At 40.5% G+C, this 14,038-nt stretch overlaps 1 protein-coding gene across 1 annotated transcript; it reads left to right on the forward strand.

The window, feature by feature from the left end:
- Positions 1 to 6,222: 6,222 nt before the first annotated feature.
- On the forward strand, positions 6,223 to 12,383 carry LOC136468530 (cycloartenol synthase-like). The gene is made up of 12 exons (XM_066467068.1): positions 6,223 to 6,283; positions 6,761 to 6,783; positions 6,869 to 6,982; positions 7,146 to 7,268; positions 7,356 to 7,410; positions 7,468 to 7,478; positions 7,601 to 7,660; positions 7,813 to 7,911; positions 8,491 to 8,537; positions 8,616 to 8,759; positions 8,834 to 9,012; positions 12,358 to 12,383. The coding sequence occupies exons 1-12, from the start codon at positions 6,223 to 6,225 to the stop codon at positions 12,381 to 12,383; spliced, it is 942 nt and encodes a 313-aa protein (XP_066323165.1).
- The last annotated feature ends 1,655 nt before the right edge of the window (positions 12,384 to 14,038 follow it).

A 14,038-nucleotide genomic window follows, 5' to 3' on the forward strand; every position in this document is an offset into this window, starting at 1 on the left:
CTTCACTAATAGTGACTTCATTTACTGAACATTGCTTTGACTCATACTAAGTATTTAGAATATATAAATTGCAAAAAGCTTAAAGAGGTTTCTTTCAATGTATTCTCATACTTAGAAACTCTCTGAAGGACCGAATAGGTGACCATAGGGGGTGAATGGGAGCTTCAAAATTTTCTCACTGAGGACACGAGTGATATTTAAGCTATGTCATAAACACAAATCCAATCCTCTAACTCTCGCCAAGGTCACAGTCACAATAGACCTACTAACCTTAGGAAAGAGACTAGGAAAATGCCAAGTCGAACGAGCAAAGAATGTCAAAATTGGCAAATTCTTTAGAAAAGTCATCTAGTCCGGTTTCATCAGCCCAATGGAAATGCCAAACATGGCTAGGCCGGTTTTCACATATTTTAGTCTGGAAACTTTGTGCAAAAAGGCAAAACCCAATTAAATGAACTCTAAAATTCTTGATATTTTGTGCATAGTTTGCCTACCTATTGGAAAGATATTTCCAATAGATCTTGCCAAAAATATCAGGGCTTCACCATTGAATTTAGAATTCTCTCTCGATTTGTGGTTTTCAATAAAACTCAATTTCAAGAAAATAAAGTTCTCATGAAAAATCAATTGAAGGCAAGACTAGATATGTTCCCTTGAGGTCATAGCACCAAGATTGAGCACAAGAATCAATAAAAGATGCCCAACTCAAATAAATCACGAAAACAAGGATTTTAGCGAAGAAAATGAAGGATTTTTGGAAGCCAATCATGGGTAGTTTGGTGCTAGGGTTAACCATATCATGTACTCATGTCCAAAGGCTCTAAGAATCACCTCAAAACCATCCAAGTACTAGATCCATTGCTCCTCAAAAAATTACCAAGAAAAGGTGACAAAAATCCACAAAGGGGCAAAACCAAAGTATTCAAAGGGACGGGGGCACATTTCAAACAAGGTTTTTTCACTTGAAATCAGCCATAAATTCATATATACAATAGACTAGCCTTCCTCCCAACATTCTCCCACTTTTGTGAGAATCTAGCCTAAGAGGGAATTACACCTCTCTAGCCTAGCTCCTCTAATCTTTAGAGCACTTATCTAACCAAGGAAATGAGCAAAATGGTAGAAGGATCATTGTCTTGGGCAGCCTCCCCTCTTATTTATAGAGGGCTATTACCATTCAAGAATACACCTCTTAGACATGACGCACTTAGCCACTACGGGCAAAATGGTCCAAATTGGTCTTCCATGCATCGAACGGCCATGGGACCTTCATGAGGTCGCCTTGCCTCGATGCAAGCTCTCTAATGATGCCTCGCTTTGCCTCCTAAGTTTTGAGGCTCAAACCCAAAAACCACTCCACCATCGGTTTTGAAAGAGAAACTAACAAATCCTCTAGGGCCATGTACCTGATACGTAGCCCCTCCAATGTCAACGTGTGTCCTCCATGTCCTCTACCCAGCAGTCCACCAAGTGCTTCAAATGCCTCACCTTGATTTGGTCCAACTCTGGCCTCCACTTTGGTCACTGATGCCTTCATCACCATCTTGCACATGCTCTTGTTTGTCACCGCTCCAAGTGCTAGTCCTCCTTAGTCCATCCTCCTGCCTCTTAGTCCCTTGGTCTAAGCCTTCATGCTCAGTCTTCACCACCCATGTTTCATCAACCCAAACCCCTCGCTTGACCTTCTCGATTATTGCTGACTATCTTGATGCACTCAACACCTGCACATTCATAAGCCAAGAGACATGTTCCACAACACACACCAACTCGACACCTATGCTAGTTCAAATCATGCTAGAACCAACTGAACCAAAGCTCAATCATCTTGCCTTAACAATCACTCATCATCCATGACACGGGCACATATCCACCATGTCATCTTGCTCTCTTCCTCCTATAAAAACCAAAGGGCCTAAGAGGAGGGTGAATTAGGCTCTAAAAATTTAAAGCAATAACATTAGTCTATGCAAAGTCTAAATCCCCATAGCACTGTGGCACCTAAGAATACTACAAAAGCACATAGGACACCCTTAGGGCCATCAAGCTAAACAAGTCCTTACCAAGAGTTTGCACTAAGAGTACTATCCTTAGTAGCAGGAAAGAAATCTATGCTAATCAATCTATCATGCAATCCTAGTTGTTACTCAACAAGAACTTGCACACAACAAGCTAAACAAGAGCTAAACAAGAAGTAATGCAAGAATAAGTGAAAAGCGGAGAGACAACCAGATTTTTCCCATAATATGGGGTTGTTGCCACAACCCCCTAATCCATGTTGGAGCACCAAAAGTCGCAAAAACTTGGTTACGCTCTCTTCCACTAGTCAATACCCTTTCTTCACTTGGAAATGGTGAGTTTCAAACTATGTAGACATTTTGGAGCCTCCTCAACAAGAAATCCATAAATGAAGGTCACCAAGTCCTCCATCGAGGCATCTAGGTGATGTTAATCACCAAGAGTAACAAATATTTATCTTTGACTTGAACAAATCCAAACAAGAACACCAATAGAACTTAAGGCTAACTCTAAAAAATTCGCTACTTGGCTTGGATGGCTCTTCAATTGCTTCACTATCATCTCTATAAGTGCTAGCAATAATGGGGTGGAAGAGAAGCTCCAAATGAGCCAGGGGTTTCACTTATATAGTGGGTGAAGGGGCTACTAGCCACTAAAAAGTAGACCGACCTAGACACTGCCGATGATCCATCGACCACCACTACTGATGCCAAATTATATGGTGTTGTTGATCTGGCCTTTTCAACTAACAGCTAGTATGAAATATACTAGATTTTTCCCTAACGTACGATGCGATGGTGTGTCATGGAGGAACACTTGAACATATGGTGCAGTCTAGAGACCTGGCTAATCTTTTCAAAGAGTAAATGTTGGACCGCGGATGATTCGCTTGATAGAGTTTTCATTAGATCATACAGCGTACTCTAGTAACCTGGACAACTTGTCACGAAGTCAAGTTGTACTCATCGGATGATCTGTCGAGGTGTTACACAGTCACCAATGGGTTGTACGACGCACATTAGAGAGGTAGCGACTTAACCAAAGTTAAGGAATAGGCCATGGCATATGATCTACTATGTGTCACAAAGTCACAATGAATCATACGGTGACCACTTAGTACTGAGGCTAAGTCATTAACTGACTAGGGTACAAGGCCATCGGACCATCCATCGAGTTTCAACCCTATCATCCAGCCCACACTCCGGTGCATTTTTTTAGCATATTTCAAATCGGATTTCAACCAATTTTACATCTTTGAGATCCTTGACTTGAAACCAATCAATGGGGCCACTTATGCCTCGGTCTTGAATGAGAGTAAGCCTTTTGTGCATACAAAATGCTCTAACTTGAACTTCCTCAAGATGCATGCCTTGGACCCCTGCCTTATAGTATAGCCAAACATGAAACAAAGCCCTAATACACCCTATGTCATGTGTCTATGAGCATCAAGCATACACATGACCCTATGAGTCCTTAGTCTTCATGAACATCCTTTGCTTCATACAATTCACAAGTCTCCAGGGCGAAAACACTGTGGCCATTTGTGTGACTAACCAATGTGAATATCCACTACAAAACACACATTAGTTCACAAACACTTGTGCTCATCAATCACCAAAACCCCAAATCACCAAATTGGGGCCTAGATGCGTTCACTTCCCTTATTTCTAAATAGTAAAGTCAAAATTGATAATTAATTTTAAATGAACGTAGTAACTTCATGAGAGCATGTAAGGTACCACCATGATGGGGCCAATTGGTATGGATCTGTACTTATGTAGTATGTATGGGATCCATCTTTCACATAATGTATCTTGAATTCCCTTTTTTTATAAAAGTTAAGGATGAGTGGCTACCCAATGGTGTTTTGTGGGTCAGCTACCTTAGTTCATTTCTCCTCCTAAATTAATTATGTAGCATGCCATTCTAGTTCATTTTAGTAAGTTTTGAGTTGACCCAATTAGATGAGAGCATTTTGAGGACCGGGCTCGGGCCAGGCCAAGAAAATCCTAGCTATTTTGGGCTAAAATAATTTCACCCATGACCATCCCACTGGGAGTCTGGGAGAGTTGGTCCTATTTTTTTGGGCTGAGCCTAGGCTTGGGCGGGCAGACCGTGTAGTTTATATTGTAAAATAGCTAAAATAAACATTTTAGGCTAGGCTTGGGCCAAGATTTTTTTTTGGCAGCGGGATCTCTGTCCAGGCCCTATCCACTAAGGCTCATGGGTGGGCTAAATCCCGTCGGGCTCGGGCCGGACTCATTTTGCTCAAGTCTAGACCCAATGACCCACACCATGTGGAACTTACGTCCCTAATAGCACTCATTAACTGGCAAGTGATGCTATTTGAAAAGTTGCTTAGTTTTGCAAGCTTAAAGGAATTTTTATGTTTATCTTCCTTGTTCTATGAGGAGCCCATTTGGATCCTGATTGTTCTGTCTGAAGGAGTTTTGATACATTTATGTTGCAGGAAGATTGTATCATCCGCACCCATTCGTTCAAGATGTCTTATGGGCAACTCTCCATAAATTTGTTGAACCAGTTATGATGCACTAGCCTGGTTGCAAATTGAGGGAGAAAGCTCTAGAAACTGTAATGCAACATGTTCATTATGAAGATGAGAACACTCGATACATTTGCAATGGTCCTGTAAACAAGGTAAATTGAAGGCTATGTTTGCTTGTTGAATCTTTGCAAAAGAAGATGGAGTTTTATTTTGCCATACTCTTTCTCACAACATGGCCATATCCATATGCTAGAGACTTTAATATAGATTTATTTACTCTTCAATCAGAAATAAGAGACGAGGCATTTTGTGATTTTAGTGCTTCCTTTAACTTTTAACTTCTACGGGCTTAGACAACTATGTCATTACAATAATGAACCCCCCATACCACCTTCACTTTTTTTCCACGTTACTTCCCTCCTGAATTATCTAGGAGAACTAAAACAATTATTGCTGATTCTGTGATTTGTCAGTTCTTCCACCACCTCATGCATTATGGTTGTCCTGTGATCTATGTCATGTAATTAGCGAAAATGTATTATGTGACACAAGCCCACAAGTACTCATGATTTTGCTAATTGTACCCACTACATGTAAAAACTATAGTGCTTTGTAACATAATAGGATTATGCCAAACAAGATAGTACTTGAGTGACTATTGAAATCATGGAATTACTTTTTCTCTTCATTCTCCAACATTTATGTAATCCCACCGTCCCAAAATAAATCAACCTTTAGAATTCTCCTAAGTCAAACTATCTTAAGTTTGACTAAATTTATAGAATTATGGCACCAAATTATGTCATGTGATAAACCATAGAATTTATTTTCATACTTTTCTTATTTAGCGCCATAGATGTCGGTAGTCTTCTCCATAAATTTGGTTAAACATTGAATTGTTTTACTTAGGACAACTTTAGAAGTTGATTTGAGTTAAATGCACCAACAACCCTTAAACTTATAAGGGCGTGCTACTTAGATCCATGAACTCTCAAATCGCATTTCTAAGCCCGTTCTATAGTGTGTTAGTGGTGCCAGAAATAAAAAGTGATCCACCGTAGAGAATGGACATCGCTCCTCTTGAGCTGCAGTAGTAGGCATCACTCTAATAGATGCAGCAGTACAAGTGATGAAACAAATAAACAATAAGGCAATGATGGCTTGAGCAAGAGGAGAAGACAAGGACATGCAAATTTTCTCATTTTTTAGTCAATGGGCATCGGCGCCTGTAAGTTCATCGCTCCCAATATTTTTGGTTTGGGCATCGATAGTTGTAGTGTGTAGAGTGATGTTTAAACCCTGTATTTCTATTTGGAGCACCACTTCAAGCCAACATGTTGATTTTTATGTTGATTTTTGGTTCATTGTAGGTCAATACCGCTTCATCAATGGTACTTCACTCACGTGGCATGCCAACATGTCAAGGGCCGACGTGGGGCATTGCGGGTCTAGGCTAGGGGCGGGTGGCGTGTGGTGGCTCTAGGTGCGTACGTGGGTAGCGGCTAGAGGCATGGCAAACGACGATTGGTGGTGCGAAGAAGGGCCAGGCGGCAGGAGACGCATGGAGTAGGAGGCACGCAGCATGGAGCGGATTAGGAAGTTGTGTGGGAGTCTCGAGCTACCGCATAAGGGCTACAAGCGGGCGTGAGCTCAGCCACAGGGGATGGTGTGACCTCGGCCACCGACGTGGATGAGCCGCCATGGGTGTGGCCTTGGGCGATGAGCCATCACGGGCGGGCATGAGCTTGGCCGCTGGCGTGGGTGAGTTGCCATCGTTGTGGCCTGGCTGTGGCGCAGGCAGGTAGGGGACGACGAGCTTGTGCAGTCGTGGGAAAAGAAGAGAGTAGGAGAAGAATGATTCCATTCTTAAGAGACGAGAGAAGAGGAAGGGTTAAATGCAATAAACATGACATGTTGGTGTTCCACATGAGCACAGTGATGAAGCAATATGAACCTACGGTGAACCAAAAATCAACATAAGGGGCTCAGAAATGCAATTTGAGAGTATGTGGACTTAAGTGATACTCGCTTACAAGTTCAAGGGCCGTTGGTGCATTTAACTCTTGATTTATTTTTGAACAGAGGGAGTACTCTAACAAAAAACAAAATCCTTAGTGCCTTGATATGTCCAGGCTGGATTCCTCAGTCTTAAGTATAGTTTATTTCTGACTATGTTAGCCACTTCTGTTGACTTAAATCACTTCTGCAAATTTGATGATGTGTGATTTATGCTTGTAGGTCGTGAAACTTTTATGGAAAGTGTATACCATGTTATTAAATAATCATATTATTTCTTGATTATATCTTAATATTATTCAGCTGATTGCAGCAAGAAATTCTATGCAGGTATTAAATATGCTTGCTTGCTGGATTGAAGATTCAAAGTCAGAGGCATTCAAACTCCACATTCCACGAGTCTATGATTACTTGTGGCTAGCTGAAGATGGCATGAAGATGCAGGTGATTATTGCTGTTCAGTGGCCCATTTCCTTTTTACTTATTTAACTTCCTTTTAGGCAGCCACTGCAACAACAAACCTGTCAGCATATAATATTTTGTTGTGTCTTAATGGGATTGGCAATTGTTTTGGCATCTTCAATCCAACCCGCCCTTTCTACTGTAGGGCTATAATGGTAGCCAACTTTGGGATACAGCTTTCGCAGTTCAAGCCATTGTGGCTACTAACCTTATTGAAGACTTTGGTCCCACCCTTAAACTAGCACACAACTACATCAAGAATTCACAGGTACATTTGACGTGCCTTTTTGTCTATATATATGGATCAACCTTAGGTCCATTTACAGTACTGATAAATGGCTATTCATTACAAAAGGTTCTTGACGACTGCCCTGGTGATCTGAATGACTGGTACCGCCACACATCTAAAGGTGCATAGCCATTCTCAACTGCTGATAATGGTTGGACTGTATCTGATTGCACTGCAGAAGGATTTAAGGTGAACTCGGTCACTAGCATTACCAATAAGGAATTTTACTTTAGGTGTTTAAATTTTTTTCTTTTAAGATTTAGGATCCTTTGTTCTTACAACATCTATAAACTCTTTCCATATTAATCAAGCTATATGGCAATGCTGAGAGTGACAAATTTGCAAATATTTATGCTCACATAGCTAATAAGGTTTAGTTTTGTTCCCTGGCATGTATGTGCTAGTATTCTTGACAGTATTATAGTACAGTGTCTAGCATGTTGTCATAATTATATGGTTTAAATATTTAATTACTTCTTTTCTTTTTTTCGAAAACCTAATTGCTTCTTTTCTTTGACTACAGGCTTCATTATTGTTATCAGAGATTTCTCCTGAGATTGTTGGTGAACCGGTGGAAGCTAATAGGTTTTATGATGCTGTCAGTTGTCTGATGTCTTATATGGTAAGTATCCTAAATTTTTTCTTTATGAAGAATGAAGAACTTCTAGAGTTCTCTGTATTGCTTGTATTGTTATATACATATACATTAGGTTGGGCTAGGCCCATTACACAAATATGGCCCAACACTTTATCTTCACACAATTGTTGCAATTGAATCATTTTTTTAACAAAATGGTAGGTGTAAATTTGTAAACATTGTGTACATTGTGGAAAACAAGACTCTTGAACTGGCAGCAGCCCTCTCATTTAAATTCTATGTAGTTTTTTTATCTCCATTGTTCTTGGGTGTTTTGAATAAATCCATTAGAGGGACCAAGTCTCATCTGTTTGTGCTAACCTTTGCAGAATGATAATGGTGGTTTCGCGACAAATGAACTCATAAGATCTTATGCCTAGCTGGAGGTAGGTGGATGAACTTCTTCGACCCCTCAGGCCACTTGTGGAATTCTTAATTGTTGCCATTGAGTAGAAATACATGATAAGATATTAGCTTTGTTTCAAAATAGTATATATAATTCATCAGCATTCCTTGAATCTTTCACATTTCATCTATATTGACATTCTTTCTTCAATTATTCAGCTTATCAATCCTACTAAGACCTTTGGGGACATTATGATTGATTACCAGTAAGATGCAGTAACTTTTTCATTGTGCTGATCGATTCTTATAAAACAAACTGAGACAACATAAAACTCATTTTGTAGGTATGTTGAATGTACATCAGCAGCAATTCAGGCCCTAGCATCATTCAAGAAACTCTACCCTGGGCATTGTAGGAAAGAGGTGGACAACTGTATCAGCAACACTGCCAATTTCATCGAGGATGTTCAGAGAAGCGACAGTTCATGGTTAGTATCTGGACTCCATGCGAACAAAAAATACCAATTAATCCTCTACATATATGTTTATCAGTTTCCAACAGGTATGGCTCTTGGGCTGTTTGCTTCACGTACGGCACTTGGTTTGGTGTGAAGGGACTAATCGCTGCTGGTAAAACATTAGAGAACAGTCCTACAATCAGAAAGGCATGCGACTTTCTGTTATCAAAAGAGCTTCTTCCTTCTGGTGGTTGGGGAGAGCTATTTATCAGCTCAACACCAGGTAAAATTCACTCCTGTCAATTTCTTTAAAATAACAGTGTTAGACTATTAGGATCGTCTAGGTAGGGATTCAGATGGGGTGCATGATAGATCAAAGACCTAGAACTAGTTCAGGGATCCAGACGGGGTGCATGATAGATCAAAGACCTAGAACTAGTTCTAGTACTGCCAGAGGAAAAACAGAGAGGGGCAGTTGAGGTCTTAGGACTTGACACCGCAGAAGGGGTAGATCCATAGGCCTCCATCGGGTTCGCTAGTGTAGGCTACGCACGGGCAGCGACGGTCGGGGAAGAGGGTGTCGGTGATGAAGATGACGACGGCACAGTGCTATGGTGGAGGTACTTTCCGTCACTGGCTGCATCCCTCACTTAGATCGGGTTTAGGGTTTGTCGGTGGGGAGGTCGGCTCAGGTCAACCTCGTGATTAGAGCCGCTGGTCCCCACCTCTTTATATAGCGCAGGGTGACAGGGGCCCTCCAGCCATGGTGGGCTGGACGCCCCCGATCAGGGCGCATGATCAAAGGCCCAACTAGGCCGTTGGGTCCAGTTAGGTTAGAGATCAAACTAACAATCTCCCCCTTGATCTCTTTCCATCTTTCACTTTCATTTACTTTTGTTCATCCTATTACAGATTAGCGCATAGAGCATGTCTCATCGTCATGGTCCATTGCTGATAGATTTAACAGCTACAACACACTATTCTATTCTGAAATAGATACTTATCTTTGGGTCTTCTTTTGTCCAAGAGTCATAGGCTTTCCTTTAAACCCATGCCGGCTACATGTTCTCTAAACACGTTGGGTGGTAAGCCTTTTGTAAGCGGATCCGTGAGCATCTTTACTGTACTTATATGCTCGAGACTTATAGTCTGATCCCGGACTTTATCTTTTACAACATAATACTTTATGTCAATGTGTTTGGCAGCACCACTTGACTTATTGTTGTGAGCATACTGTACTGCAGGATTATTATCGCAGTATAACTTTAGTGGTCTATAGATGTCGTCAACCACCTTTAAACTGGGTATGAACTTCTTTAGCTAGTTCACCTACCCCGTTGCCTCATAACACGCTACAAACTCGGCATACATTGTGGACGATGTAGTGACGGTTTGCTTTGAGCTTTTCTATGAAATAGCTCCCCCTACGAGAGTGAATACATATCCAGACGTGGATTTTCTATTATCTCCCGCATAATCAGAATCTGAATATCCAACTATATGGAGTGAATCAGATCTTCTATACGTCATCATGAGACCTTTCGTTCCTTGTAAATAACGCAAGACTTTCTTTACCAATTTCTAGTGTTCTATTCTAGGATTGCTCTGGAATCTGCCAAGTAACCCGGAAACAAATGCCAAGTCAGGGCACGTGCACACTTGAGCATATTGCAGGCTTCCGACAGTCAAAGCATATGGAACCACTTTCATTTGATCGATCTCATATTAGTTCCTGGGGCATTAAAAATCCCCATATCTGTCGTCCTTAACTATAGGAGCAGGTGAGGGACTACATTTGTGCGTACTGAATTTCTTTAAGACTTTTTCTATGTATGCCTTTTGTGACAGTCCTAATACCCATTTTCTTCTATCTTAGTGAATCTCAATCCCTAGAACGAATGAAGCTTCACCAAGATCTTTCATATCAAATTTTGAGGATAAAAACTTCTTTGTCTCCAGTAGTAGACTGACATAACTACTAGCAAGTAAGATATCATCCACATACAGAACAAGGAAGATAAACTTTCCATTCTTAAATTTTATGTAGACACAATTGTCCTCAACATTATCTTTAAACCCAAAATTTTTTATTGTCTGATCAAACTTCAAGTATCACTATCTTGAAGCTTGTTTTAATCCATAAATAGATTTCTTTAGGCGGCATCCCATTCGTTCTTTTCCTTCTATGACAAAACCTTTCGGTTGTGCTATATAAACATTTTCCTCCAAGTCTCTGTTGAGAAATGTCGTCTTTACATCCATCTAATGTAATTTTAAATTGTAATGTGCCACTAATGTCATTATGATTCTGAAGGAATTCTTACATAAGACTGGAGAAAAGGTCTCATTATAATCAATCCCTTCTCTTTGCGCAAAGCCTTTTGCCACAAGTCGGGCTTTATATCTCTCTATATTCTCTTGAGAGTTAAGTTTTATTTTGTAGACCCATTTACAGCCTACTGTTTTGGCTCCTTTAGGAATTATCTCCAAATCCCAAACTTTATTTGCATTCATTGATCTCATTTCATCTTCCATGGCCTCAAGCCATTTTGATGAATGATCACTTTTTATGGCTTCTTCAAATGAGGTGGGATCATCCTCCATTTGAAATTCCTCAGTGTTGTACACTTCATAATCAGCAGGAATAGCTGATTTTTTAACTCTTTGAGACCTTTTAGGGGCCCCCACATTTGGCATATTTTCTGTTTGAGGCTGTTGTTGCCCCCTTCATATGTGGCAATAGGTTCTATAGGATCCTGAAGAACAGGTTCCACATCATCATTCATTGTTGCCACAGGTGGAATAACAACAGGTGCTGGCATCATAGTATCTTATACTGTTGGTGCAGCGACAGCTAGTAGTGAGAAAAATGGCTTATGAATTATCGGAGTGGGCGCATACACCCGCTTCTCTTCAAGGTCAATTTCTCGAGCTACCATGCTCCCCCTCATTATTTCATCCTCTAGGAAGACAGCGTGTCTCGTTTCCACAAACTTTGTATGTCTGTTAGGACAGTAGAAACGAAAACATTTTGACTTTTCTGGGTAGCCAATGAAATGGCAACTCACTGTTTTGGGATCTAGTTTCCCAATGTTTGGGTTAAATACATTAGCCTCAACAGGGCTCCCCCACACACGCAAGTGGTTTAGTGAGGGTACTCTTCCTGTCCACAACTCATACGGTGTTTTGGGCACCGACTTACTTGGTATTTTATTGAGGATATGAATGGCTGTTTTTAATGCCTCTATCCACAGACTCATCGGTAAGGTGGAGTAACTTATCATACTACGCACCATATCCATCAGGGTACGATTGCGCCTTTCAGCCACTCCATTCTGCTAAGGTTCGTCCGGTGTAGAATACTGGGCTACTATGCCATTTTCCTGTAAGAACCTTGCAAAAGGTCTAGGAACTTGGTCATATGGGGTATGCCGACCATAGTACTCCCCTCCACGGTTGGACCTGACTATCTTTATCTTTAAATTATGTTGGTTTTCAACTTCTGCCTTGAATATCTTAAATTTATCGAATGCTTCTATTCTTTCTTTGATTGGATAAATATAGCCATATCGGGAGTGATCATCTGTGAATGTTATGAATGAATCATAACCATCCATACTCTTTACAGGAAACGGACCACAGATGTCCGTGTGAATGATCTGTAGAATTTCTGTGCTTCGTTTGGCATCTTTCTTAATTTTCTTTACATACTTTTCTTTTATGTAATCTCTGCATTGTTCTAAGTCTGTGAGCTCTAATGGAGGAAGAATATCATTATTAACTAGTCTTTCTATTCTCCTCCTCGAAATATGGTCTAAACGACAGTGCCATAATTTTGACAATGCATCGTGAGCTCTCTTTCATTTTCTGTTTACATCCATAGACGAGGATACATTCACATTGTCGCACGCAACATTCCCATTATCGCATACAACATTCACATCATCATATAGTGATAACAAATAAAGCTCATTCTGTAAGATAGCAATACCAACACATGCATCATTAAATATTATCTTACATTTGCCATTTCCAAAATGGCAATCATAACCATCGTTGTCCAAACATGACACACTAATCAAATTTCTCTATAGGGAGGGAACATAAAGAACATCTCTCAGTATAAGTTTGAAACCATCAGCAAGCTCTAGAGCAACATCGCCAACGGCTGCAACATCTGCTTAGACTCCATTTGTGACTTTAACGTGTCTTTCGCTTCTTTTCGTAGTCCTCATCGAACGGAATCCCTGTAAAGAATTAGCAACATAAACAGTTGCACCTGAGTCAATCCACCAAGTAGATTTTGAATATTGTACATACATAGATTCATTAATGAACGTAATAATGTTCTCACCTTTCTTTGCCATAATCATCTTTAGGTAATCAGGATAATTTTTCTTATAATGTCTCGTCTTTTTACAATAGAGACATTGGTCTTTCTCTACTGTAAACTGGTTTTGCTGAGGCTGATGCAGCATGGGACCCTTTCTCTTTGACTTTGAGGAGAAGTTGGTATTCTTTTTCTTATTATCTTTTAGATAATTAATAGTGCCACCATTGGTAGCTTTCATTCTTTTCTCCTCTTGCACACACATAGCCATGAGCCTCTCCATGTCCCATTTCTCGGGCTGAATGTTATAGTTGACAACAAAAGTGTCAAACTCTTTTGGCAAGGAAGCAAAAACCAGATGAATAAGGAACTCATCCTTGAGAGCCAGATCTATTGGTTTGAGCTTGGATGCCAAATGGCTCATCCTCAATATGTGCTCTCTTATGCCACCATTACCTAAGTATCTCTCTGTCACCAGCTGCTTTATCAGCTGGGTAGCATATGTCTTTGAAGAGCTAGTGAACTGACTCTTTATTCTTTCGAGATACTCAGTGACAGTGTCGCACTCTGGGATTGAGCCCACAATAGCAGGCTCAATCGTGTTCTTTATCACTGCCAAACACTTCTTGTTGGCAGTGACCCATTTCTTATGTTCAAGGTCATAGGACATTCTTTAGGATGCAAAATCCCTCTCTCTGGTTGCCCAGCCAGCATCAGCCTCGTTTGTCTCCCGCACCGATGCCACAGGCTCTGTGGGACACGATGTGGTGACTACCCAGTCCACCTCAGCGAGGATGAAAGCCAGGTTGATCTTTTTCTTCCACTCAATATAGTTATCACTTTTTAGAGTGGGTATTTCTTTGATACAACTCATCAAGTTGTATCCTCCTGAAAACACAATTCAAATGTGTGAGAACATAAATAATTACAATAACAATTGCATGTCTTATTTCCAACGTTGGTTAAAATTAAAACATAC

This window comes from Miscanthus floridulus, chromosome 8 (assembly GCF_019320115.1).
Source record: "Miscanthus floridulus cultivar M001 chromosome 8, ASM1932011v1, whole genome shotgun sequence".
Classification (NCBI taxonomy): Eukaryota; Viridiplantae; Streptophyta; class Magnoliopsida; order Poales; family Poaceae; genus Miscanthus; species Miscanthus floridulus.